The following is a 27148-nucleotide window of genomic DNA, read 5'->3' as shown; positions in this document are numbered from 1 at the left end:
AATGAGCCAAGGGGGAAGACCCTCTCAAGAGAGGGGCATCGCCTGCCGCACCGCCTATACTGCTTAGTCCAATCTGAGCCCCAGATTACACCCAGGGGAGCTGCAGGTAGCACACCCATTCTCTGGCTTGTGGCCAGTCAGGGGCTCTGTTCCATGTGATTTAGTCCTAGCAGCCCCTGTGGACCCGTCCTTTGACCGGCAGCCACGTGGCCTTAAGGCTGAGGCAGGTGAGCCTTGCATCGTGTCCTGAATACTAACACCTGCCCCTGTTGGGGCATCTGGCTCCAGTGAGTTCCATGGCCTCAGGCTGTTCCCTGCTTCATCTGGACGTGGGCAGGTTTGGGGTAGGGGGGAGTTGTGGGAACTGGCTCTGGAGGCCCAGAAAAGCACAAATAGCTGTCGCCTTACATGATGGATGGAAAGCAGAGAGGTCCAGATAGCTTGTGGAGACCTTGGTCCCTAAAATAATGTCCCCCTCCTTTTCCCAAGAGAGCGTCTATCATCACCCGGCTGAAATGAACATCACAAATCAACAGCGTGAGTCTGTTGTCAACCAAATAATGACCCCCAGTGTGTCCGTGTTCCAATCCCCAGAACCTGTGAACGTTATCTTACGTGACAAGAGGGACTTTGTGTGTACGATTAAGTCCAGGATCTTGAGGTGGAGAGGTTTTCCGGATAGGCCCGATGCAATCACCACAATGCTTATAAGAGAGATGCATGAAAAATTAGAATCAGAGGAAGTAAGAGATGTGAGGAGGACACAAGAAGTCAGAGTGAGTCAAGGAAGGAACCAAGAGCCTAGGAATGCAGGCAAGCCTCCAGCAGCTAAAAAGAGCAAGTCAAGGAATTCTTCCCGAGGGGACCAACCCTGATCACAACTTGACTTTAGCCGAGTGAAACTGATTTCTGGCCTCCAGAGCTATAAGAGTATAAAGTTTTGTTATTTTTAGCCACCAAATTTGTGGCAATTTGTCAGAACAGTAATAGGAGACTAATACAGAATCTAATTTGGGTCTTGGGGCAACACTGTCAGCATCTCTCCCTTTTGGGATGACTATGAAATCATGTATCTCAGAGATGGGATGCTGCCTGATATGGAATTTCATTTAATCCATGGATACTCATTTACTGAGCATCTGCTGTGTCAAAGCAGAATTCTAGGTGTTGGGAATACGGTGAGGAAGAAAATAGATATGTCTGCTCTCCTGGGGCTAACACACAGTAGCAGAAGAAGGTAATAAATGAGTGCATGGCAAAATCATAAGATGCTTTCAAATTTGCTATCTAGGAAGGCCTTTTTGAGGTGATGACATTTGAGCTGAGATTTGAAGGATGAAAAGGATACAGCTATGTGAAGACCTGGAAGAACGTGCTTTGTGTACATTTAGGCAGAAGGAACAGCCATGATGAGAGAGAAAGAGAGAGAGAGAGAGAAAGGGAGAATTATTCAGAAAATAAGAAGTGTGACTTGAGCCTAGAAAATGAGAGGGAGAGGAAAGAAGAAGAGATCTGCAGGGTCTGAACTTTCTGGGCCCTGAAGGCATGGTAAGCAGACTGGATTTTATTCTAAAAGTAATAAAGACGCCATTAGAGAGTTAAAACGAGGTAGTGTTGTAAGCCCTCATGGCCATGGTTCTTTAAAAGATCACCTCACCAGCTTTACCAAATATGAATTTTGGAGGATGGAGAGTTACAAAGTGACAGCCGAGAGCCCAATCAGAAGACTTCTGCAGCTGAGAAATGGTGGATAATTGTCAGTGGAGATGGAGGGAAGTGGGTGGAGTCAGTGGAAGGAAGTGGGTGAAGTCACATAGAGTGGAGGAGGGTTTATTTTATTTTATTTTATTTTTTTATTGCAGTAACATTGGATTATAACATTATATAACCTTCAGGCATACATCATAACGTATTTTGAATTCTGTGTAGATTACATCATGTTCATCACCTAAAGACTAATGACAATCCATGACCACGCAATCACCACACACGTGTGCCCTGTCACCCCTTTCGCTCTCCTCCCTCCCTGCTTCCCTTCTGGTAACCACTAATCCAATCTCCGTTGCTATGTGTTTGTTTGTCATTGTTTCTATCTTCTGCTTATGAGTGAGATCCTCTGGTATTTGATTTTCTTACCCTGACTTATTTCACTTCTCATAATACAAGAGGAATTACTTTTATGGTAGTAAAAGGAAAGGAGGACTTGAGGATCATCCTTGTCCATTGTTGCTTGAGAGCGACATCTCACTTATCAACATGGGGAAGACAGGAGACTGGCTTGGGGTTTGGTCTCTTTCTTACTGTACAAAAATACGGCATAAACAAATCAATACACCTCATTTGAAGGTTTTACTCAAACTCCGGAGACCCCAAAATGGGGAGGGGTGTCCATAATGGTGGGGAAGAGCCTGAAGAAGGGGTACCGGTCCAGGTTCATCAGCTGAATATCATTTGCCGTGATGTCAATCTTGGCGATGGTGACTGTGGAGTGGTTTTGATACTTTCTGCCCAACTCCTCCAACACTGGGAACAGCGCCCTGCACTTTTCAGACCAGGGTGCATCTGGAAGAGAGGGGCCATTGCGCAGGCTCACACTAATGAGGACTCTGAAAGCCAACACTGGTCCATAAACACCATCACTGTGTTCTACTAACGGTTCTGCTGCTTTGCAAATGGCACTCCTTGTGTCTTTTAATTATATATTAGGTTATTTTACATTTCAAACATAGTACCTGATCATTATTAAATAAATCAGGAAAATATTAATCTACTCTCCTTTCGCCAAGATACTAACTGTTTTAGCATGTTGGGACATTTTCTTCTATTCTTTGTTTTTGCTTTAACACAGCTTTCCATTCCAGTTGAAGAAGAAAACCAAGAAAAATATTTACACTAGATGCTTCCTCGTGTTCTGCCAGGAAGCGCTCGTGTGTGTGTGTGTGCGTGCATGCGTGTGTGTGTGTGTGTGTGTGAGAGACAGCACAAGTTTTCCAACAGAGGTTAAACTTGTAGCCTAAGGTCACCCAGTGAGTTAAGCAGAGGAAGGGGGATTTGAAGACAGGTTGCTTTGACTTGTGACCATTATATCACACTGCCTTTCAGTCTGGTGGAGAGAATGCACCCAAGAAGTGAACAGGAGGTTGTGACAGGTACCACCATGTGCGGAAAGGGGACACTGGACTTCTTGCGGTCAGTTCCTTGAGCTTTGATTTTGGCCCAGGCACCCAGCCCTCTGGAGAGAAATCAGGTACCAGCTCCAATACGGAAGGGAAATCGAACCTTGCCTGCTGGTCGTTCCGTTATTTTCTGGCTGTGTGGGAGGAGTGGCCTCAGAGGCCCTGGACACTCCACATTTGGATGATCACCCCTCCATTTACAAAGCAAGTGCCTCCAGGACCACCTGCTCTCCCAGCAGTGGCCCCCCAGCTCCCTTGGAGCCCGATGGGCCCTGAGTTGGAGCAGGAGGGAGCATAATGGCTGCAGTCCCAGGGGGCCGATGTGATAGTCCTGCTTCCAAGAAAATGAGGCTGCTTTTGCCTTTCCCCAGAACCAAGTGGGCACTCTCATAACTCCAGGTGTCAGGTAAGTACAGAAAGGGCCACCGCAGCCTCTCACTTAAAGGCAGCGGATCATGATTATTTAGCCATGCAGACCTTAAACACCCCACCCTGTGGATGAGAGTCCATTTCAGTGAGATTTAAAAGGCCTGCGTGATGCAATCCAGCCCTCCTTTCACCCTCCATGAAGTGATGGGATCAGAGCTCGAATTGAACTTTTTGCCTTGCAGCTTATTTACAGTGTGGCCTAGGGTAAGGCAGTTAACCTCTGTAAGGCTGGGTTCCCTGATCTGTATCGTGGGGCAATTCGCCGGCCCTTCCTAAGAGGCTTGTTTTGAGGAGGCAATGAGAGCAGGTGTGTAAACCGCAAGCTCATGTCTGGCTCATGGTACGTGCTCAATAAATGGTAACTGTGTGTTAAATAAAAGAGACGTCTGAAGCAGCTTCATTGTCACCCTTCTCTGCGTCTCAGGGTGGGAGACAGGGTCCCTGGCTTTGGCTCTCACATGCAAATCAGAAACTGGGGAAGGGGCCAGAGTCCTTAGGTGAACACTGGAAATAATTATAACAATAGGAATAATAATACCAATGATAGCTGTCATTTATCAAGTGCTTACAACATGCCAGACACTGTACTAAGTCCTTTACCTGCATGATTCGGGTCCCCAGTTTGGCCACACCAGCTCAGGTAGGTTAAATACAACACATTTGGTAAGTCACATAAAGCCAGAAGCAGGGGGATTCAGTCCAGCCATTACCAGCATACGCACTGGAGTCAGGCTGCTTAGGTTTCAATGCCACTTCCAGCACTTAATAGCTGCGTGACTTTGGAAAAGTTTCTTCTCCTCCCTGGGACTCTGTTTAGTCGTCTGTAAAGTGGGAACAACAATAGTAGCTACTTTCAAAAGTATGTTGTGAGGATTAAATGAGATAACGTAGAGAATGGCTCAGCACAAGGCCTGGTGTACCATGGCATTCAGTCAGTGTTAGCCATCAGCTTTATTATTGTTATAAATAGTCACAGGCCTGGATTAAGTGGAAGGTATTTTACCCATTCCAAGAATTCGATTTTCGAGGAGGGTTGCACTGTAGCTGATTAGCATCTTGATCCAAACTCTTTGGATGTCTGAAGACCACTTGTGGCATGGTGCTTTGATAGAATTTAGAGATTTGGGTGCCCAAGAATTCAGGAACCACGCTTGTAAAGTAATGTCAGGACCGTTGCCTCCCGTGGCCTCTGTGGAAGTACTTACAGAACATCACAAATACATCCCTCTCCTTGTCAAAGACGACGACATTGAAATTCTTCCCAACAAGCTGCTTAACTGGCCCCTGGTCCCAATATTTTGGAATCTCTTCACTGGATTGATGGTTCTGGGAAGCAAATTTGGGAGGTTTGAGAGTCTCTGGAAAGGGGTTGGCAGTTGGGGCTCCCAGTCCTGACTGGAAACAATGGAATGTTTTCTCTTGTTCTTACAAGAGACTTGGGAAAGAGCTTGAAATGCTGAGATCATGACTTGATGTCAAGCCTGGATTGTCCAGGGTCAGTTGGGATCAGACAACTGAGGAGGAGGCAGGGCTCCAACGTGGGACAGGTTCTAGCATTTCAAAGACACGATTCTTAGAATTCTTAGATGAGAGTGGGGTTCATGTCTTTAACATCTTACTTTGTTTGTTCTGCCCACAAAAAATTAGCTGTCCCCAATTACTCTGATCATCAAAACCAAGATCATTTACATGACCTATAAGATCTTTATCACACTTTGGTTCCTGCCAACCTCTCTAAACTCCTCACCATTCTCCTGCTTTCTTTAGCTACACTGGTTTTCTGTAACCCAAAGGGCTAGCCTTCCTCCCACCTCAGGCCTTTGCCTAGGCTGTTCCTCTGCCTGGAGGGCCTTCCCACCTTGTTCCTACATTCCCTTCTCCATCTGGTTAACTCAGATTTATCATTTAGAATGACCTCAAGGGAGGACTTCCCTGACTATCATCCAGACGAGGTCAGATCCTGCTCCCATATGTTCTCATAACACTTGGTACTTGTCCTTGTATCACTTATACAGGTGTATCATTTATATTTATTTTCATGGTTATTTGATTAATGTGTCTTTACCACACTAGACAGAATGTCACAAGGGACTTTTCTTTCCTCATCATTGAGTATCCCCTTCCTGGTACACACCAGGACCTTGATAAATATTTTGTGAATGAATCAATGAAAGAATGAACCAAGCTCTTGCTTCTCTTTGAATGAAGTGGCATACATTTCAGAATCTATATTTTTCTCTGCAACCATTGCTTCCTGACTATCTCTTGAGTCCACATCCCTCTCTCTGTCTGCACTGTTACTACCCTAGTCCAGGAAGCCTTCCTCTCTCATCTAGATCACGGGAATAGCCTCTTAGTGTTCTTTCTGCATCACCTCCTAATCCTCTGCATGCCTTTATTCTCCTATAGGCAGGGGTCTGCTTTCACCGTGCGAATGTAGCTTCCCATTGCTCTTAGGATACCAAACCCTTAATATGCTTACATGTCCTTGTTGTCAGGTCTGCTCAGCTCACCAGCCTTATATCCCACATTGCCTTCCCTCATTCCCACCCCAGCCTCTGGGAAGGACTTGAAGATTCTTTCCAAGGGAGCATAAAGGGGAGTGGGGGCTGGGCATGGAAGATGGGAAACGGTGAACACGGTGGAGAATTAGGAATGGGCCAGATCAGGCAGACCTCATCACTCATGTGAAGGATGTTCTTCTTTATTCCAAGAGCAGAAGAGGACCTCTTGGTCTTGGACAGGGAGACAGACACCTTCTGAGGTATAACCAGGGGGAAGAGAGAGAGAGAGAGGATGGGTAGAGCTCCAGGTACATTTGTAGATGGGGGATGGAAAGTGAAGGGTCCCCTGTGTGAAGCCTTCTATTTTATTAGTGACACACGAGTCAAGTACTCAGCTGAAACTGAAAGTAGGAATGGGGTATGAAGAGAAATAGATTCAGAGATTAAGAGAAGGAACCACTAAGAGAAACTTACAAAGAGATGTTAGGACGTTTCTAAGAGCCCATGGAAGGTTTGGTTTGTGATTCCATGAAGCCAGCCTACCTCACGGTGATGTTCTTTTTCTCCAGGATGGGCCTGGAAGCAGTAGGGAAGGTAAATGGGTTCAACTGGGGTTGCGACTTTGCCTGGTAAATACTACAGGATGTAGAGGAGGTACAAGGTGGACGGGATAAAGGAGCTAAGGGGATCATGACCAGAGTGATGAATCATGGAATCCAAGTTCACGAAGAAGGGCACCAAAGAGATTGTGAAATGAGATCAGGAGGTTGGAGGCCATGAAAAGTGTAAGGAATTGTAGCCATGTGACAACTAGAGAAGGGATCTAAGAGGATGGGAAGCTTGAAACCAGGCTTTCAGAGGGGCTGCCATCTCTAGAGTGTGGTCATGAGAGCAGGAGGATGAGATGGCATGGACACACCAATTGTGGGAGAAAAGACCAGGGTTTTGGATTTCCACATCCCTGGAAACGATGGCAGAGTAGGGATGAAGGGCCGGTGAGGAGCTGAAGTCCTCAGAGGGTGAGAGGGAGGTGATCAGAGGACAGCAACAGGCAGTGGGATCAGGTGATCAAAAGTCCAAAGGCATGGGCTCCCAAGGGTCTGGAGTTGTTGAGGGTAGAAGGAAGACAAATGGTTTGGAAGCAGAGACCAACCTCACCACTTGGCCTGTGATAATGTGCATCAGAGAAACAAAAGCTTTCACTTGAGAAGGCTGCAGGGGAGGCAGTGTCTGTGGGGGAGCAGACAGAAGGTAATGAGAGCCCTCAGAGGTAAGGTTCTGGTACATTGTGGTTTGTCCCAAGAGTCTCAATTTATTTCTGGTGTTCCAGAAATACTTTTAAAGAATGCTCCGTTACTCTCAAAAGTGTCCCCATTTAGAAAATAAAAAATCTGGTCACCTAAATTGGCAGGGTGTTTGGGGATACAGCAATTCCTCAATAAACAGCAGGTGATATTGTGTTAGGTAGCCATCCGTTTGCAGCCTCTCCTCCCTTTTAGCAAAATAGGCTCCCTTCTAACCCCTCAAAGAAAAGGTCCCTGAAGGCTTTGATGTTAAATACTGATTGCTGAATACATTCTACCCCAATTTCTCCCCAAAGCAAACATCTACCCTTGGGCCAAGTGAATCTTTCACATTAGAGTCTGAAAGGAGAGTAAGAGCCTCCTTTTGGAGGATGTTAGCTCTGGGAGCATCTTCATTTCAATCGGAAATGCCTTCACTTTAAGAATAAAGAACGGTGGAGTTATAGAGTCAAGAGGCGGAAAGTTGAACAAGTTTGAAGCGGGAGATGGAGGTATTTCCCTACGTTGAACCACGAGGTTGACCTTTATCTTGTTTCCCCATTCAGATGACTAAAGCCAGCAGAATTATCAAAAAGGGACAATTTTGAGATTCTGAATAAACCTTGTCAAAGAACAAACTTACCTTGGCACTTTTATTCAGGAAGCTGTGGCCGAATTTCTTGAGGTTTTTGTAGGTTATCTCCTCAGAGGGCATTTTGTACCTTGCATCAGAGCTTAAGTTTAGGATCTGAACAGACGGGATGTTGACCTCTGCGATCCGGAAGTGTTTGAAGACATGTCTGTTTCTGGGTTCATCTGCATCCACAAGGATGAAAAGGATCTGCCAAATCAAGTGAAACCTGTGTCTCTCTGGATTCGAGGCCATGAAAAAGGTAAAGAATTGAAATTGGGTAAGGAATCCCTTACCAAGGGAGAGAAAGTGTTGGGAAGTTGTAGGAGGGGACTAATGGAATGCAAGCAGCATGGTCTATGCAGCGCATCTGAAAAGACTTGACAAAGGCTCCCTTCCATCAGGCAGGTGCGGCTCTGTGCCCCAGTGCAGAGACGGGCATCGGCCTTCAGCCTGGTGTCGCCATCCTTGTGCAGGGCACCAGCCACACAACCATAGCAAGTCAGGAGGTCCTGAGCTTTCATCTCTCAGTTCCTTGGGCAAAACAGTAACTTCCCCTCTCTGTGCCTCAGTTTCCTTATCTGTAAAGTGGTGATTATAATGGTACCCCCCTTATAGGGCTGCTAGAAATTGAACAGGACAATGTATGTACAGGCTTAGTTCAGGGACTGGGAGGTAAAAAATGTTCAATACATGTCAACTCATCATTATTCTAAATTATTCTTCTGTCAAGCAAATTCATGACTTTAATCACTCATTCATTCCACAGGTAATTTTGGAGTACTTACTATGCATTTTGCTCAGTGCTTGGGGTACAACACTGCCCAAGGCAGACAAAATCTGTGCCCTCATGAAGCTTATGATCTCGTGGAGAACACAGACAAAAATGTGTAAACAAATTAATAAATTCAGATAGCGATGAGTGCCAACTAGACCATAAAACAGGGCACTGTGTTAGAGTGATTGCACAGACAGGGTGAGGTAGGGGCTCAGCATTAGGTAGGAAGGTCAGGAGGAGTATCTGAGGAGGTGATATTTTAGCTGCGACCTGGGAGATGAGTAACAAATCAGGGGAACCTTGATTCAGGCAGTGGAAACTGTGAGCACAAAGGCCTAGGGAGTGTTGAGGGGGAGTTTAGAGTGTTCTAGAATAGAAAGGAAAGGCCCATGTGGCTTCAGCACCACGAGGGAGAGAGACATGGGAGACAAAGTCAGAGATGTGTCAGAGATGAGGTCAGAACTCCAGCACGGAGCTTGGGTTTTGTCTGAACGAGATGGGAGGCCACTGAAGTATAGGAAGCTGGAGAGTGACATGATAATTTTTAAAAGATTATTCTGGTTGCAGAGAAGAAACAAGAGTGGAAGCAGGGAGACCAGTTAGAGGCCGCAGCAGACACCTCGCATCAGACACTCTCAGGTCATTCACTGATCAAAATATGAAGGAGCCTACTATGTGCCAGGCACTCTTCTAGGGGGTAGGGAGACTGTGAAAAACAAAGCAGACCTATGAAAACCATCCTTGTATACTTTCAACAAATACTGTTAGAAGTGAATAAGATAAGATATGGGGGACATGACCTGTTGGAATAATATTCATCCAATCCTTTATCTTTGGGTTTAAAATGGATCCCAAATAATAAATAGCATTTGGGAGGCTTGCTAATAGGGGTAAATGCAATTTAGAACTTCTTCTCGTAATATATACCAAAAATGAATTCTTTCTAGATGAAAGGAGTTAAATTAAAAAAATGTCTAGAAGAAAATATGGCTGAATATTGACTATAATAAAATAGGAGAAATAGAGGAGAAGCAATCAGATTGTGATCAATTTAATTACGTCAAAAATCTTAAAGTTTAAAATTGAACAAACCAGGAGATATGTTCACCAGAAGTATTTCTGTAATTGCAGCAACTTTCCTGGAGGACAATGTGGTGGGAGATAGCATGAAAATTAAGTATATTCGGGCTCTGGTGGCTTTACTCCGTGCTTGTTTTAGGTTACTGTACTTCTTATAAAATTAAAGAGAAGAATGAAGTAAATAGCCCCCATACTCCAGGTGGTGGTAACTACATAAATTTGGGTATAATGTTTAGGAAAAGTAGATTTATTTCTAATGATGATAACGACAGCAATCAGAAGAAGCACTGTGTATTATACTTTTGCTCATTGCTGTGCATATAGTGCTTCCAATCCTACCACAACTCTTCGTTTTACACATGAAGTGATTGAGACTGAGAGGTTAAGAAACTCACCTAAGACAGAATTGCTTGTAAGAGGAGGAGAGTTTGAACCCAGGTCTGTGTGATGCTAAAGCCCAGAATCTCAGCAATTACTTGTCAGATCATCTGTGCTGTGTCACACCTTCAGGCTTTTCACACTCCCTGATCTCAGGCAGGAGGGATCTTTCATGCCCCTCACTTCCAGGCCAAATGCTACCCACACTGCAGTCACCCACGCTTAGTCCATCAAAAAAGCAGCTGAACCATCATGTTCCCGTAGTAGACTTATCAAAAAGATGAAAGAAGGAAGAGCATGCATTTGGCAAGAAAGAAAGACACACTGGACAAGAAGAAGGGAGGAGGCTGGTTTAAAAGTAAATAGTGGATAATATGTAGCATCTATATGCAAATCAGGAAATTGGTATGCAAATACAAATCCTTCCTGGGTTAATTTATAATCAGTAGGGCAGGCAAATGGCATCAGAGTCTAGAGGTGTTGGATCCCCATCTAAGAGCCCCAAAGAGCAATGGCACCTTCCACAAACCTTGTTTTGGAATTCCTTCAATGCCAACTTACAATGCTGCATTATCGTACCAAATGACTTGGAGCTTTTGGAGATGAAGAGCAGCATGTGGTTCAGGATGTTCAATTCGTAAATCAGATCCTTATTCTGAAATTACAAGGAAAAGAGGTCATTCTATGCATACAGCTGCCCCAGCTCCCCTTCTCCCAGGGTCTCTGCTCACTGACCTCAATGTTGTATTCAATAACAAAATCTGTGAGGTGCTCTTTTATGACTTGACTGAGGACTTGTTTGTTGGTACTGTCATAAATAAGCTCCTGGCGTTTCACAATTTTTCCCTTGGACAAAAGAAGAAAAACATTGGAGGGAGGTAGCTTCCATGATATAGGCACTTAATAAATATAAATAACACAAATTTCCCCTTGGATAAAAGGAACACACCATGGTGACAAGTATAATCCATAATCTAGGTACTTAATAAATATGGATGACTGGGTAGATTAGCCTGTGGGTAGGATATGGGAATGTGGCAGCCATGAAAATCTCCTATCCACAAAGACAGGGAGTGTGACTGACAGCTGCGGCTGCCTTGCTCTGAAATCCATCAACATATTCATGCTGATGCTGAGCGGTTTCTCACACACTGCTCCTAACAAATAACTGAACGTGTCAGGGATACTATTTCTGAGAGACGCAGGACTTGTCTGATGATGACTTTGACAAACTTTCTAAGAACTTCACTGCAGTCAAAGACTCTTTCACTCAACCTTCTTTCCTTTTGAAGGGTCAGACCTACATCATGGTCTGATGGCTCTCCGAGTCTCCCTCAGCATCCTCTCTGTTTTCCTTCACGGGCATTTTTCCTAATAAATCTTTGCATGTCTGATCCTATTTGGTGACTGCTTCTTGGAAAGACCTGAGGACTAACACAGGGAATGATATAACTCTCTGTAGCCCAGGATCAAAGTTTTGCGGGAAGGAGAAAGAAGCATCTGTCTGCTAATTTGCTTCTACTCTATCTCCTTCTCTTCATCTCCACCAATCCCATCCTGTAGTCCAAACCTCTTCCTGGACTCCCGCAAAAGTCTCCTGATGGTCTTCCAACTTCTCCCCTTGTTTCTCTCCAATGCATCCCCCACACTTCAGCCAGATTGATGATATTAGAATGCAAATCTGATCCTGTCATTCTCTTGCTTAAACACTTCATAGCCCCCATTGTCCTCTGGATAAAGTCCAAATTTTTCTGGTCATAACAATAGTCTAATAATACTAATTAGACTTATTGAGAGCTCATGTTGTACCAGCCACAGTTATAAAAGTGTTATATGCATGAACTCATTTAATCCTCATAACATTTTCTTGAGCTATGTAGTATTATTTCCCTCATTTTAAAGTTGAGGAAATTGAGGCACAGAGAAGTGAAGTGACTTGCCCAAGGCTGCTAAGCTCATAAGAGATGGAGCCAAGATTACAACCCAGACAGTCTGATCTAATGCTCATGCTTTTAACCATTAAGATGGACCAAGTCTCCCCCATGTGCCTGGTCTAAGTTTGCTGTTTGGCTTTTGATTTTGTGATGGGGTTTATGCTGCAGAACTTTTAAATTTTTTTGTGGCCCAAATTTATCGGTATTTCTTTTCATAGTTTCTAAGGCTTCTGTCATGCCTTACGAAGGGGCTTTCCCATTCCAAGTTTAGAAAGCAAACTCTCCCATGGCATCTTCTAGTTTTTCCACAGTCTCATCATTATATTTTTAAATCAGGGATCAATCTGGAATTTAATTTGATAGAAGGAGTGATATATGGATTTAGCTTTAGTTAGTGTTTTCTTTTTCCAAATGGCTGCCCAGTTCTCTCAACATCAGTCATTCAATAATACAAATTTTCCCTACTGATCTAAATATCATCTTTGTCATATACTAAATTTCCAGATGTTTTTGGATCTATTTCTAGATTCCACGTTGTTCCATTCAAATACACAAATCAGGTTATTCTCCAACTTAAAACCTTTCAGTGATTTCCATGGGCCCAAGTAAAAATGTAGTGGCCCACTGTCTTCTCCGAATGTCAAGCAGATCTGGATGTCACTCCATCTGCCTCCTGTGTGGCCTTGAGCAAGTAACCTAAGCTCTCTGAGCCATATCTATTAGTAACATGGTTATCATAAGGATTTGGCTTTGTGTGGGGAGGGAGTAAGGCATGTTCCAGGAACCAGACCACAGTATCTAGACTAGTAGTGTTCAACAGAACTTTCTGTGATGATGGAAACGCTCTGTAAATCTATGCTGTCCAACCCAGTAACCACTATCCACATGTAGCTAGTTTGATCAAGGAATTAAAATTTTAATTTAATAAATCTTGATGTAAATGGTCACATGTAACTAGCAGCTGCCATATTGGACAGCTCAGATCTAGAATCCAGAGAGGGAGAGGAGGAAGGTGTGTGATAGAGGCTAGACTGTGGAAGGCCTTGTGGGCCTCTTTAGGAACTTGAGTCTTTATCCTAAGAGTAACAGGAAACCATTAAAGATTTTGTGATAAGGAGGAAAGTGACCATCAGATTTGAATTTTAGAAAGTTTACTCCTTAGAAGACAAGAGAGAATGTGGCAAATCACTTGGGAGGATGTTGCATTAGGTGTGGGAGATGATGGTCCCTTGACCTAGGATGGTAGCAGTAGAGACAAATGGATAGATTTAAGGGATATTTTGGATTTAAAATCAGCAGGATTGGGGTGGTGGATTGGTTGTGAGGGGTGGAGAAGAGGGAGGTGTTAGAATGATGCCTGGGTGTTCTGACTTTGCTCAGATGGGAGATGGGAGACATGGTGGCACCATTCATTGAGACAGAAAAAACACTGGAAGAGGATTTGGAGTGGAGATTATGACTTTAGGCTTGGCCGTGTTGAGACATCTGGTGATGCATATAAAGGTCTGGAGATTAAAGAAGTCTGGCTGGAGGTAGAGATTTGTAAGTCATGGGTGTGTGGATGGTAATTGCTGATGCAGGGTGTGAAGGGGGAGCATGGAGCAGAATAATGCACAGGGCGGAGGACTGAGCCTTAATGAATGACATTTACTAGTTAAGGAAAGGAGGACGAGCTTATAATGGAGAATGGTTGGAAAGCCCAGAGAAACACTGGTACACTGTGATTTTGCAGAAGCCACTTAGCTCACAAGTGACAGAACCAGAATTGGTACCCAAGCCCTTCCATACGTACATAGTCCACTGTTTTGAGCAAGAGACCGCTCACCAGCAGTAGGATCAAAGTCCTACCTTTTTGAACACCAGAACACTGTCCAGGGGGACGTGGAAACGCCCAATGGCATTGCTAATTGATGTCACTCCAAATGTTAGCTCTGGGAAGTCTTTGATCACATCGTAGAACAACTCCGCTACTTCTTCCTCTAAATCCTGTTTGAGGAAGGATGTTTGGTGAGGCTTCGGTAGGAAGCAGAATGCCTGGCTTTTTTAAGGTCAAGGCAGAAATGGTGACCAATTCATCTCCCCTCCTTTCCAAGTTCCGGCACTTTGCTGGGTCACCTAAATCTCCTTTTATGGATATTTTAGACCTAGAATGCTTCTCTGGCTATGACTGAAGCCAAAATAGGCTAATTCACAGAGAAGAATAGAAAGAATTGATAAACTTGACCTTTTCTGAGTAGAACAGTGAAGGCTGTTGTAACACGGGTTGAGACTTTTTAACATTTATTCTATTATTGCTTTCAGAAGAGGCAATCGATTTGACCACATGTGGTACCAAATATGAACTTGGTATGAAGATATGGCTGTAGTTTCAGTCTTCACTCATTAGCTTGAAAGAAAATTGGGGGCAATACCATCAAAAAGTGGGGTGGGAGACAAAGAGGCACACATTCTCCCCATGTATAAATATAACACCAAAGTTCTAACTTATACTGGGAGAAGGGGTGGAGTCATCCCATTACAGAAAATGAGTTAAGACGTTTAAGAAACTCATTCTCCAAAAGGAAAAACAATTTGCAAATTATTATTCAGTGATGTTCTAAACGGACCCCAAAAAGATCAGTTATGCTGTGAAAACCAATTCAGTGAATATGTCAGTCTCCTCTCCTCTCTCTCCATTCCTCTCCTCCTTCTAGTTAGCTTCTCCTACCACTTCAGCTTCCGTTTTTTTCCTTTCTTCATTTTCACCTTTCAGAAAACCGCTCATTGGAAAAGGAAGAATGGACAGGCAGTTAACCCAAGTGAAGACCTCTCCTCCCACCACCCCCATCCCAGACACGGGGCTCCTCACCAGTCAAAAAGGCACCTCCCACCTCTTGAACCCAGTACCTGGAAGAAGCCAACGATGACCAAGGGCCTGGATTTCACAAATTCTACCACCTGCTGGGTATCAGTGAACAAAAATGCTTTCTGGCTAATTTGTCTTCTCAACCAAACGACCAAGGCAGTAGACTCAACCACTCCTGGAGAGAGATACAGTTAAACGGATCCCACAGAAGTTTCCTCTTGAACTGGAGCAAGGCCTGTCTCCTCCAAGTTTAGAGTAGAAGCATCTTGTCTTGGGCTCCCACCCCTGGAAGGCCAAGTTCAGTTCTTCCACTCTCCCCTCCCCCACGCTCAAGCTCCATGGCATGAACATTAACAGCAGCCCCTAAACTGTATTGAGTGCTTACCAAGGACCAGGCACGGTGCTGAGAGTTTTGCATGTATCCCATCCCCAGAGCAACTCCGCAGGATAGATATTCTTACTCTCCTCATTTTGAAGGTGAGGCTATTGAGGCTCAACTTGCCAGTGGCCACCCCTCCAGCAAACCTGGGAATCAAACCCAGGAGGAAACATGCCCAGCCATCTTTTCTTATCTGCTCTCCAATGTGACAGGAAGATGGATGTATTTTTTAAAATGTATAAATAATTAAAATGTAAATTAAAAGACTAGCTAGCTCTGTGACCTAGGGAAAATTCCATTATCTCCTTGTGCCTCCAATTCCTCAGCTGAGACACAAATGTCTGCTAAGGTCCCGACTTTCGTTTCACAGCTATCATATGGGAGGTGCCAAGCACACAAAAGTCTTAGCTTCTGAAATTGGGGCACATATAGCATATCTGGGGAGACATAAAGTTGGGCCAGAATGTGCACAAGACTACAGATGGACTGTGTTTGCCAGGATCCTCAATTTCACGTGATGGCAGGTAATGTAAAATATTATTTTATATTAAAGTCTGCTGTAGAATAGAATGGAATATTTGAAATGAGTTTATGAGATAAAGCAATGTGTGTTGTGAGGAGATTTGGACCACACGTGCAGGCCTTTACTCCTGCACGCAGTCATTCATTCCTTCACTCGTTCGTTCATTTGACAAATGTGCGTTGAGGGCCTATTATGTTATCAGGTGCTGTGCCACTGTTTTGCAGCTCTCATTCTGTTAAGGAGGACAACCATTATATAATTACACAACACGTGTATAATTACACCCAAAGGAAGTATTCAAAAGCAAAGTCCTATGAGCCTGTAGCAAAGACACATGACCTAGATTGTGAAGTCAAAGAGGGCTTCCTGGAGGAAATCACTTATGAGTTGAAACCTGGAGGATGCATAGGACTTAATCAGGAGGCAATAAGGAAAGAGGGAGGCTGCCAAGCAGTGCAAATAGCCTGTGCAAAGGCCCTGGAGCAGGACAAATTTCTGCATGGGGCTTGGCGAGTGCACACTGAGTTGGTAAATCAGCTGGGAAGGACTCTATTTTCAATGTCTTCGCTTATACCTCCTAAGAACATTAGGCCATTTTTAAAATTCATAATGAAGTACATTTACATACAGAAAGGTGCACAAATTATAATGTATATCTTGACGAATTTTCACAAAATTAACACATCAGAGTGTTGACGTGTTCAAAATGAACACTACCACCCGGATCAAGAAATGGAACGTTATCAGTCTCCCAGAAGTCCCAGCTGGGCCCCCTCCCAGCCCAGCCCACCTCACCTAGGGGTAACCAATATCCTGACCTCTAATGGCATGCATTAGTCAGCCCGCTCTTGCACTTCATGTAAATGGGATCCTACAGTGTGTGTTTTGGGGTCTGGCTTTGTTATGTTTGTGAGCGTCATCCATGTTGTTGCGTGTCCTCGTAGATTCTTTCCCACTGCTGTGTAGCATTCCATTGTGTGAACATTCCACAATTTATTTATCCATTCTCTGCTGATGGGCATTTGGGTTGTTTCCAGTTTGGGGAGATTAAGAATTAATTCCTGTGCATGTCTCTGGGGCCACGTTGTACCCACTTCTGTTGGGCACATGCCCAGGAGTGGAATTTCTGGTCATAGGAGATGCTGTATTAAGCTTTGGTAGATACAGATTAGTCCATTGTAAAAGCCACAGTGAGTCAGGCCTATAGAAGTTCATTGGAGGAAGATGTGATGGCCTCAAGGGACACAGAGGGCTGGCGAGGCTTCATGCCACCCTCAGACCATGCCACTCCGCCCCACTGCAGTCACCCCCTCCAAGTGGACTCCAGACCCCAGGTTGAGTTTCTATTTTCACGGTGTTCTGAGCCAACTTTTAGGAAGAAACAGGCACAGATCATCGAAACAAACTTTCTCTTAGAGGCTTTTGTCTGAAAAAGTTATGTTGTAAGTGCCCTGAGAGGAATTAGTTTAAAAATTCTGAAAATATCAAAAAGGGTGAACAAAACCCCTCCAAACAGGTTAGAATAGCAGGTCATCAGAACCATCACTCTGCTCTCACTTCGAACCACTCTCTCCCTCTGTCTGAGTTCCCGCCACACCCTTACCCTCCAGCACACCAGGCTCTGGCACCCACCAGTCCCTCCGCCTGGGCTGCCCTTTCCTCAGTTCTCAAGGGCATCTCCTTCTCCTTATTCAGTTCTCAGTTCAGTCTTAACACCCTTCCTATCATTCTCTATTTTACGACCTGTTGTATCTTTTTTCGTTGAGTCTGTCTCTTTCTGAAATTACGATTTTTGGCTAACTTGCTCAGTAGCTCCTGTAATGTCTGGCCCATACTAGGTGCCCAAGAAATAATTATTGGATGAATGGATGGGTTGAATGAATCATTAGAGAAGCCAGCCTGAAGGAACTTGATCTTGGGCTCCCTTCTCTGGGATGTTTGACTTCTGTTTGCCCCACTGGACCCCATGGGACTGAGGTAGCTGTCAACTTGGCATATAGTTTGTCCCTGAGCACCTGCAAATTGAGAACTGCCCCTGTTGGGCAGGTGCCTCTCCTGGCACTTGGCTCTGAGCCAGAGGACACGGTGACAACCGAAGTGTGAACGCAATGTCAATGATTAACTGGGGCTGTCGCTCTGCTGCATATTTCCAGGCACAAGCTGTGAATGCGTCATTAGCTGAGGACCTGGAGGCCACCTGATTCTCCCTCCCACCAGGGAGATGGCCAAGGCCAAGCTCCCACCATCAATCCACGGAGGTTAGAGGACGGGGACTGGGGCTTTGACCCAGCAAGGACTAAACTCCACCTGCCTCCTAGGGAGGTTTTCATAAAAGTCACAGTGCAGGAAACCAGTAAAGCACTGTCGTCCCTCTCAGCTCAGGGAAGCCCTGTCAAGTCCACCAAACTGGCACTGTTCGTCCTGCTTAGAAAATGAGAAATTGGAAGGCTGGCTCAAGTTCTCACAGCTAGTGCTTGTGCTGAATTCCAGGCCCTGGCTCCTCCCAGCATCCCGCTGTCTATTTCCCTGGTGGGTGGTAACACTGAGGAAGAAGGGGGATGGGCAAGCCCAGCAGAAATATGGGCTGGCTTCTTACCCCATGCCTGCCTGCAGTGGGTCCCTGCAATTCCATCCCATTTAAACTCAAAAACTATTCCTTAAGAACCTAAGCGTTTCAGGCACTGGACCAGGGTCAGGAAACTAATAGTTGATGATAATAATAACCATATCTGCCATTTCCCTAGAGTGCAGCGCAATGTAGAACAGGGGTCAGTCAAGTGCAGCTCATGGGCTAAATCTGGCCTGTCAAGTGATTGTCTAATAAAGTTTTATTGGAACACAGCCACGCCCATTTGCCTCCGTGTGGCTGCTTTCACACCGCATCAGCAGAGTTAAGTAGTTGCGACAGAGGTTGTCTGGTCCATAACCCTTAAAATATTACCTGGCCCTTTACAGAAAAGATTTATGGATCCCACTGCTTATTAGCTGGGGAGACTTGAGGAAGTTATTCCACTCCTCCATGCCTCAGTTTCCCCAGCTGTAAAAGCACCTCCTACAGTGGGTTGTTGTGACATGTGAGAAGGGACTAGAACAGTGCCTGGAATACAGTAAATGCTTCTGATATGTGTCGGAAATACATATGCTTGCGCTTTGCAAAGTTATTTCATCTTCCCAGTAACCCTAGGAGGTAGATGCTTTCACCATCCTCACGTTACAGATGAGGACATCGAAATTTGACAAGAAGAAGTGGTTGTTCCTCTTGGAACAGTGGTACACACTGTACAAGTGGTACTTAGTAAGGATTTGAAGCCAGGGAGCATCTGCCAGTTCTGGCAGGCTCTTCGGAGGACCCAGGAAAGGAAGTGAGATCCTTGCCCTTGTTGTGCTCTCAGGCAGGTAGACGATGAGGAACAGACGCAATTCTGTGAGGTGAGGGCATTGATGGAGGAAGCTCAGGTGCTGGGGGACCAAGAAGAGGGGCAGGCACTCCGACCCGGGAAGTCAGAGAGGCTTCTTGGAGGGGGTGATACTGAAGCTCCCTCCATGGCAGAGGAGGTTCCAGGCACTGATTCACACCACAAAGCGGGCTCAGACAGTCTGGAAGTTGCCACATTGTCACCTTGTTGCCTCTAACTCTCACCTGTCCTTCAGGAGGTGAGGGCATCGCGGAACCTGAGCCACTTCATGAGCAGATGTGGACTCTACCAAAGTGACCTGGGGCTTCTCGTTTCTTCTCAGCCCTCCTCAAAGCCAACACTAAGGGCTCCTTGCTTGGGCTCAGTGGTTCACCATCATTGAGGGTGGTCACTCAGCATCCATCGGAAGCAGCAGTCTCTGTCCCTTCTCTCACTGCTCCTGCCCTCTCTCCCATCCCTTCTCTTACCCCCTGCACACGCCACCCTCGCACAAACCTACTGGGAGCCACAGCACTGCCCAGCCCTTTATGTAACCTGCCCTGAGGTTGGCCCTTTTGCAGCACTGTCTTCTGTAAATCTGGCCTGTGTGTCTCATGTCCCCTTGTGTCCATCCTGAGAACTGCAAGGCATGGAGCAGCCCCTGCAGGAGATGGCACTCCCCACTCCCACCCCTTTGGTTCCTGCAGTAACACTCAAACAGGTTCTTACAAGCCTGCTAAATACTAGAGCCGCAAAAGGCAAACTCAGTTTCCTGAGATTCAATCATTCAGCGCGTATATAATGGGAACATCCTAGTCATGAGCCATGTGATGACATTTCAGTCAACGATGGACCACATACACAATGGTGGTCCCATAAGATTAGTACCATACAGCCTAGGTGTGTAGTAGGCTATACTGTCTAGGTTTGTGTAAGTGCCCTCGATGATGTTCGCACAACTAATGGTGCATTTCTCAGAGCACATCCCCATCGTTAAGTGACACATGACTATACTAGCATAGTAGGGACTGTGCTGGGCACTTCTGTGTTCATCAGCTTTGTTCCATCCATCCATTCGTTAATTATGCATACATTATGCATTCATGTATTTAGCATTTAAAAAGTTAGGACCTACCATGTGCCACACTGAGGCACTTAATCCTTCAAGCATCCTTGGCATCAAGACAGGGCTTGACACATGGTAGGTTCTCAATAAAAGTGTGTTAAATAAGTGATTGAATGAGTTAATGAATGAAATGGATGATGACAGAAGCTAAAGTGTTTGGCAGTCACCCTGCCCCAAACCCATCTTGTTCCATCATCTCCCAGTCTCCCTTTGGGTTTGCCAGTGCTTCCTTGGCCTAGGACCCTGCCAAAACCATTCTAAAGTAGATCAGGGCTGGGGCTGGGAGCTGGAGTTAGGGACTTACTTTCTGGTTTCTGGTAGTTTGTAAACCATGCACCTCACTCTCCCATCTCTAGGGCCCACCCGCTGACATGCAAGCTGTGGTGCAGGCAGCTACATGTTCACCAAAATCTATTTTCTTTGCCTTGTGGACACAGAGCAGCATCATATTTCTCAGTTTTCAGTTGGGTGGGCCCATGTAACAGAATTTTGGTCAATGGAATGAGAAGTGAAGTGATATTTTCCACTCCAAGCCTGGGCCATGAACACCACCAGTGGCGATATTCTGTCTCCTTGTCCCCACTACTGGCTGGATACAGAGGAAACAGCAGGGGGCTCAGAGGCTGTAGGGGAGGGCAGAGCCACAAGCTGGAAGGAGCCTGGGTCCATGAAAGACTGTGTGGAGCAGAGCCCTCAGCTCCACCCTCTGCCTGCCAGCTGGGCTTTGTGTGGCAAGAAATAAGTGTGTAATTGTGTTAAGCCACTGAAATGCTGGTGTTTGTGTGTTTCCTTGGTTAGCATTACCTTGACTGATGCCCGTGTACCATTACCTTTGCAGCTGATGGGCTCTGATCTGTTGCCCTCAAAAAACAGCTTCAAATCTGGGGTCTTCTTAATGTCAAACTCCTTCTGAAGTTCTTTCTCGATGGTGATGTCCACTTTGCCAAAGCCGACCCCGTTCTTGCCTTTGCCCATGATCTCCGCAGCTCTGCCCAGCTCCTCAGCCATGTTCCTGGATTGCTTCGAGGATGGGATGTCTGAAAGAGCCAGTGTGAAGACAGAACTCGCTAGAGCCTCACCCCCTCCCCATCTCCAAAGGAGGAGGCTTTGTTTGGTCTGCTTAGCTCCTGGGCCTTTCTCGTGCTCTGCTGCTAATGGGTAAATTTTCAGGAGAGTGACAGGATGTGAGACACGAGGTTCATGGAATTGGCCAATTTGGAAGACACACATCAGGGTTCTTTGGGTTCAGCAACACTGGGCAACTTTGGGCAACTCGCTCAATCTCTCTAAGCCCCACTTTCATCACAGGTAAAATGGGGAAAATAATAGTGGCTATTTCATGGAGTTGTCAGAGTTGAATGAGATGTATTTAACAACGAGTGATATAGTGCTTATGATTTTCTAAGAGCTTTGCGTGGATTAAGTCACTTAGTCCTCCCAGTCCTACTATGGGGTGAGTGTTGTTGTTATTATCTCAACTTTGTAGATGAGGAAACTGATGCACAATGAAATGACCTGCTCACCTGAGGCCATGTGGCAGTGAGGGGTATAGCCAGGATCCAGACCTGCTCAGCTCTCTAACCTCACTGGGTCTGTAAAACCCTTAGCATAATGCCTGGCACATAGTAAATACACAATTCATTATTATTACTACAGACATTATTATTGTAAATGTTCCATGGTCAGAAATTGTATGGGGTGGGGGGGGGGGGGGGCGGCGAGAGAGAACAATAGAGCATGGGTGCCATCTGGTGGAAAGTTCTGGAGCTAACAGGCCAAACTGGGCCCCGCCAGTTGCCCTGTAGCTGCATATAATGTCAGGTGACCCTCAAGTAGGGAAGGCCAGGTGTGGGAAGGGTTGAAGTCGGGGGGAGGTTATGATGCCCCTTACCCTCTCTGAGCCCATCCCCTTGGGGAGAGCATTGAAGAGACCTTGACATTCGCAATTAAGATTCCTTCACCCCTTACATTGCTGAGCCAAGTGGGGTGGGGGGTAAGAAGGGGGAGCCCTTTTCTGGAAACAGCCTCAGGGAGCGGGCTCTTGATCCTGGCAGCGGGAGAGGCCTTCCTGGTCTAAATGGGAGGGGACCAAATGGCTCTCAAGTTTGCCTGCTTTCGCCGGATAACACTGTGAGTCTGCAGGTCCCTCCACTGGCCCCGGATGTCTGCCGCACGTGGACCAAGCCAGGGTGAGGGGTCAGATTCCCTTTCAAGCCAGAACACTTTATCTTTTTCAAGCCCCCTTGTCCATCTGGAGCACTTGGAGAAAGTACAGAAGACCACCACTGCCATGGACAAGTTCCAAGTCCAACAGAGAGGTCTTTTGTAAAGGAAAACCAGAAAGCTAGCCCCAGCAGGCACACGCCCCATTGCCAGTCAGCACACCTGCTCCTGTGACGGAATCCGAAAGTGAAGGATCATTTTCGTTAAACCCTTGATCAATGGACAGGAAGAGGGACTTTTCACTGATCGATGCCTCTCCACTGCCTGCTCTGTCACCCTCATTGCCTTCGATAGCCACCATCCATCACTCCAGCAGGGGCTGTCCTGTGGCTGGCCACCAGCTCTGGCCCTCGGGGCTCTCCCTGGCTTCCTTGTGGATTCAGTCATGCCCTGCTCAGGGTTGCTGATTGACAAAGCATCCAAATCTGAGTTTCTAAGGGAAGAACCTCAGAGCAAGACAAACACTTGGAGTGACTGTCCAAATGGTGGGGCTTTCAGAGGTGCCACACCTAGCCCTGAGCTCCTGGGTGTCCGAAATGGAAGTGAGAGAAAGGTATGACAGCTGGAATGCTGGGACCTGAGAGCTAAATGGATGGGACCTAGCACTAATAGTAATGAGGATTCATTCATTCAACAAATCTTTTTTAGGATCCACCATGCGCCAAGCACTATGCTAGGTGCTGGGGATTTAACAAACAGATCGATAAAAATCCCTGTTCTCACTGGAGAAGGCAGAAAGTATACAAAATAAGGAAGTAGAATCTATGCCACGTTAGATGCTAAGTGACGATGCTCTAGATGCTCTAGAGAAAGAAGCAGCAGAGCTGCAGGTTGGGAGTGTCAGGGGAACTGTGAGAGCAGGCAGGGAGGCCAAAGGAGGCCTCACTGGGAAGGAACGTTTTAAGAAAGACTGAAGGAGGTGAGGGAGCAAGCTATGCGGAAATCTGGAGGGAGAGCGTTTCAGGCAGAGGAACTGTAAGTGCAAAGGCCCTGAGGTGGGAGTGTGGGGGACATGTTTGAGGAATGACAAAAAGTCCTTTGGGCCTGGAGCAGAGTGAGCTGGGGTGGGGGTCTATAGTATAAGCCCTGATAGTTGGGTTTTTTTTTTCTTTTTTATAATGCAAGTGCCTGACTTAAGCTTTGATTGCCAAGGCATTCATTTCAAAGAGGCATCCACTGCAAGAGGACTATCTGGAATAAACACATTGCCTGCCACACACTAGGTAAAGAACCAGGCTGCCTCCCCACTGAGTGGGCCCCTTGATTTAGAGATCTTGGTTGATTTCAATTATTGAGGATTTTTAATTAGGGAGTAACCCAATCAGATTTGCATTTTAGAAAAAAACTCTCTCTGGGAATACTGTAGAGACAGTGCTGGAGGGGAAAGGAGACCATCTAGGCAGATGCTGCAGTGGGTCAGATGGGGAATGATGAGGCCAGAACTAAGGCAGTGGCTGGGGGAAGGGGGAAAATTGGAGATTGCAGAGGGCTTTAGAAGGCGGTATCAGCAGGACTTGGTGGCTGGTTAGAGGTGCGAACAGAAAAGAGTCAAGAGTGACCTTGAGATTTCTGACTTTGACATTGGGTGGATAGTGGTGCTGTCAGGTAAGGCAGGATGTAAACAGAAGCAGGTTGTTGGGAGTGAATCAAAGACGCCGAGATGTTTTCGACGCATGTGGCCTTTGAGACAAGTGGGGGACATCCAAGAGGCAAGGTCCTGCTGACCATTGGCTCTTGAGCCTGGAATCCTCAGAGAGATAAGAAACTGGGCAGCAGCTAAGGATCTGAGAGTTACCCGGGCAGTATTTCCCTGAGGACAAGATTTGAAAAATCCTTTCTGTAAAGAGCCAATCTTTCCTGGAAAAAAGTTTTTATAATGCTTTCCCCAAGTGATTAGTTTTTGCAAAGGTCACTCTGGAAGGCCTGCCACTTTTTGAGAACTCATTTTGATTTAAACTATGTATTGGAAGGAATCAAATATTCAAAAGTAATGAGTTTGAGTGTCTCTTCTAGATAACAAAAACGCTGTGGGTGTTCACTGCTTTGAAATACCCTCCGGTTGGAATGCTTTAAGTTCAGAGAATTCAAATGGGTGGTTATCAAATGCAATTAAAGAATGTAGAATTGAGAGGCTCCCTGTGCAGCCCCAGGTTCAATCAGCATCAATCCCTAACCTATAAGACGTCAGGTAAAGCCCCAAAGAGCCAGGAACTTGCCCTTCTGCCCGGATTAAAACAGAGTAATCATTGGACAGTCTCGCATTCTCATGCAGACGGGACAGGTTCCCAGTCTTGTCCACCTGCTGTGCCATTTTTGGAAGGTAAATGTGTGTGGAGACGTGGGTTGTGTTGTGCAAAGTGTGTGGTTCTAAATCCTTCAACACCCGCATTGGGTCCAGGATTCAGAGATTAGGGCTGCGGCAAAAACGAGCAGCTGGCTTAGATGTCTGACCTGTGCACATCCTTAGCTTACAATTCCACCGCAGGCGGAGGAGGGCTGCAGGGTTCTCACTTCTTCCCTGAGAAGAGAGCCATGAAGCAGATGCTCAGGTGGTGGCCCGAGTCCTGGTGTGGATGGGGGCTGTGGGGAACCGGCTGGAGGAGTCGTTCAGCAAAGCAGAATGCCTGCCCTTCTCACAGACTCGCGTAAAGAAAATGGCCCAAACTGGATCTCTCCTGCAAGGTCTTGCTCCATGGGCTTGAAGTAAAACTGAGCACATCCCCTGGCACTTAGGTCAAAGGAAACCATGAACAGCCTGGGCTAGACAGAGGTCGGAGGTTTGCAACCATTTTGATGGAACTTTATGCAGTAGGCACGCTCCACGTTGGATGGAGGCAAAAATGAGCTGATCACATTTTCCCTTCTGGGAGCTGTCAAGGTTAAAGGCACAAAGAGAATGTTTTTGTTCTCTCTTGGTATGAAGTGGCTGCGCAAGCCCGCTGAGGAGGCAGTGAGACCCAGGGCAAGCTGATGCTGTCACATCCTCAACTCCCCCATTGCAGTGGCATCGCTCACAGAGAAGGTAACAAATGAGAAGAGATAAGAGTCAAGGAAGGAGCGGGGTGGCCTGAATTTCAGGCAGTGGACACAAACTCGAATGTGCTGGGATGTGGCAGGGGTGTGCTGTGTGGGGGTGGCTGGATAGGGAAACTGACAAGCGTGTTTTCTGACCAAGAGGGGACATCATTACTCAGCTCCAGCCAATTATCACGTGGCAGGAATGTGAGCCAATGCTTCCTGATCTTTTTTTTTAAGAGCAGATGTACATTCAACTTTAATTGTGACATGTCCCCAAATAGGGACATGAAAAGTGCCACCACACTGGGTTGTTGTGAGGATTCAATGACTTCACATTTAATGAGCTCCCAAGGACAGTGTCCCGCACACAGTGAGGGCTTGCTGTGTGAGAGCTGTTATGAAAATCCCTCCCACCCTGTGCCAAGGCCAGGTCTGTGCCAACGCCTCAGGAAAAAGAAGCCTGTTCTTGCTGCCAAAGTGTCTGCTGAGGCAAAGAGCATCCGTCCAAAGAATGAAAGTGGGCATGCAAAACTCAGACGATAAAGGTGATGGTCTAAAAATCTTTTCTCGACTTGCCCATAGCTGCCATCGTTTATTGCGCTCTATTGTGTTCCAGCAACTTATCCTATGGTCTCATTTAATTTTCACAATAACTCAGTGTGTGTGTTATGTTCATGCCCACTTTACAGAGGAGGGAACTGAGGTTCCAAATGGTGAAAGACACCTGAGGGCAAAGCCTGGCTCCTTGCCTTCAGTGGGACAGAGGACCCATACAAATCGAGACTAAATGACAATGTAGATCTTGCAAATTGCTTGACCTCCCCGGACCTCAGTACTCTCTCTGGAAATAGGGATGATAAGATATTAACCATACGTGTTGAAGCCAGATATGAAACTCCTCTGGCCCCGGGAGCAAGGAGGTAGGTCTCAGCCCACCCCTCACCACCGCCTAGTGGGTGGGGGACACACAGAAAAGCACCATGAGGAAGCGGGTCTGGTTCAGCCTGTGGGTCAGGCCGGCAGGTGTGAGCACCAGCAGGTTGTGTTCCACCAGGATGTGCAAGGGCTGGGACGTGTTGATGCTGGCCTCCTTGACGTCCACCTCTCGTGAGCCCTGGACAGTGGAGGTACAAAGAGGCCACCAGCAGCAGAGACATCCAGAGCCACTCCATGGCTGTCCTGCAGGGGCAGGAGGAAGGACAGGAGTCCTTATCAACACAGGTGGCGGGCCCTCATGTCTTCACTCCCTCCCCATCTCCTTCCCTGGCCAGTCCATGAATGGAGAACAGGGCCTGAGCATGGCCACTGCCTCCCTAGCAGTGCCGACAGGTCAGCAGCGGCGCTGGAGCAGAGGCAAAGTATTCAGTTAACCTCAGGGTCCATGGAAACTACACAGGGGTAGTTCAGGCGGCAGGGCCCCACTCAGAGCAGCAGGAAGCGGAGTCA

The 27148-nt window shown here is 46.3% G+C and overlaps 1 protein-coding gene across 1 annotated transcript; it reads right to left on the bottom strand.

Annotated features, from left to right (window-relative positions):
* Positions 1 to 2353: 2353 nt before the first annotated feature.
* PDILT (protein disulfide isomerase like, testis expressed) lies at positions 2354 to 26874 on the bottom strand. The gene is given in 10 exon segments (XM_070568938.1): positions 2354 to 2562; positions 4811 to 4931; positions 8036 to 8233; positions 10789 to 10914; positions 10995 to 11105; positions 14042 to 14179; positions 15080 to 15213; positions 21292 to 21498; positions 26672 to 26834; positions 26836 to 26874. Coding segments are annotated over 10 exon segments (1446 nt in total).
* Between the last annotated feature and the right edge of the window lie 274 nt (positions 26875 to 27148).

Source organism: Equus przewalskii, chromosome 12 (genome assembly GCF_037783145.1).
Source record: "Equus przewalskii isolate Varuska chromosome 12, EquPr2, whole genome shotgun sequence".
NCBI classification, from domain to species: domain Eukaryota; kingdom Metazoa; phylum Chordata; class Mammalia; order Perissodactyla; family Equidae; genus Equus; species Equus przewalskii.
Note: the sequence above shows the minus strand (reverse complement) of the source record. Positions and strands in the feature narration are given on the sequence as shown.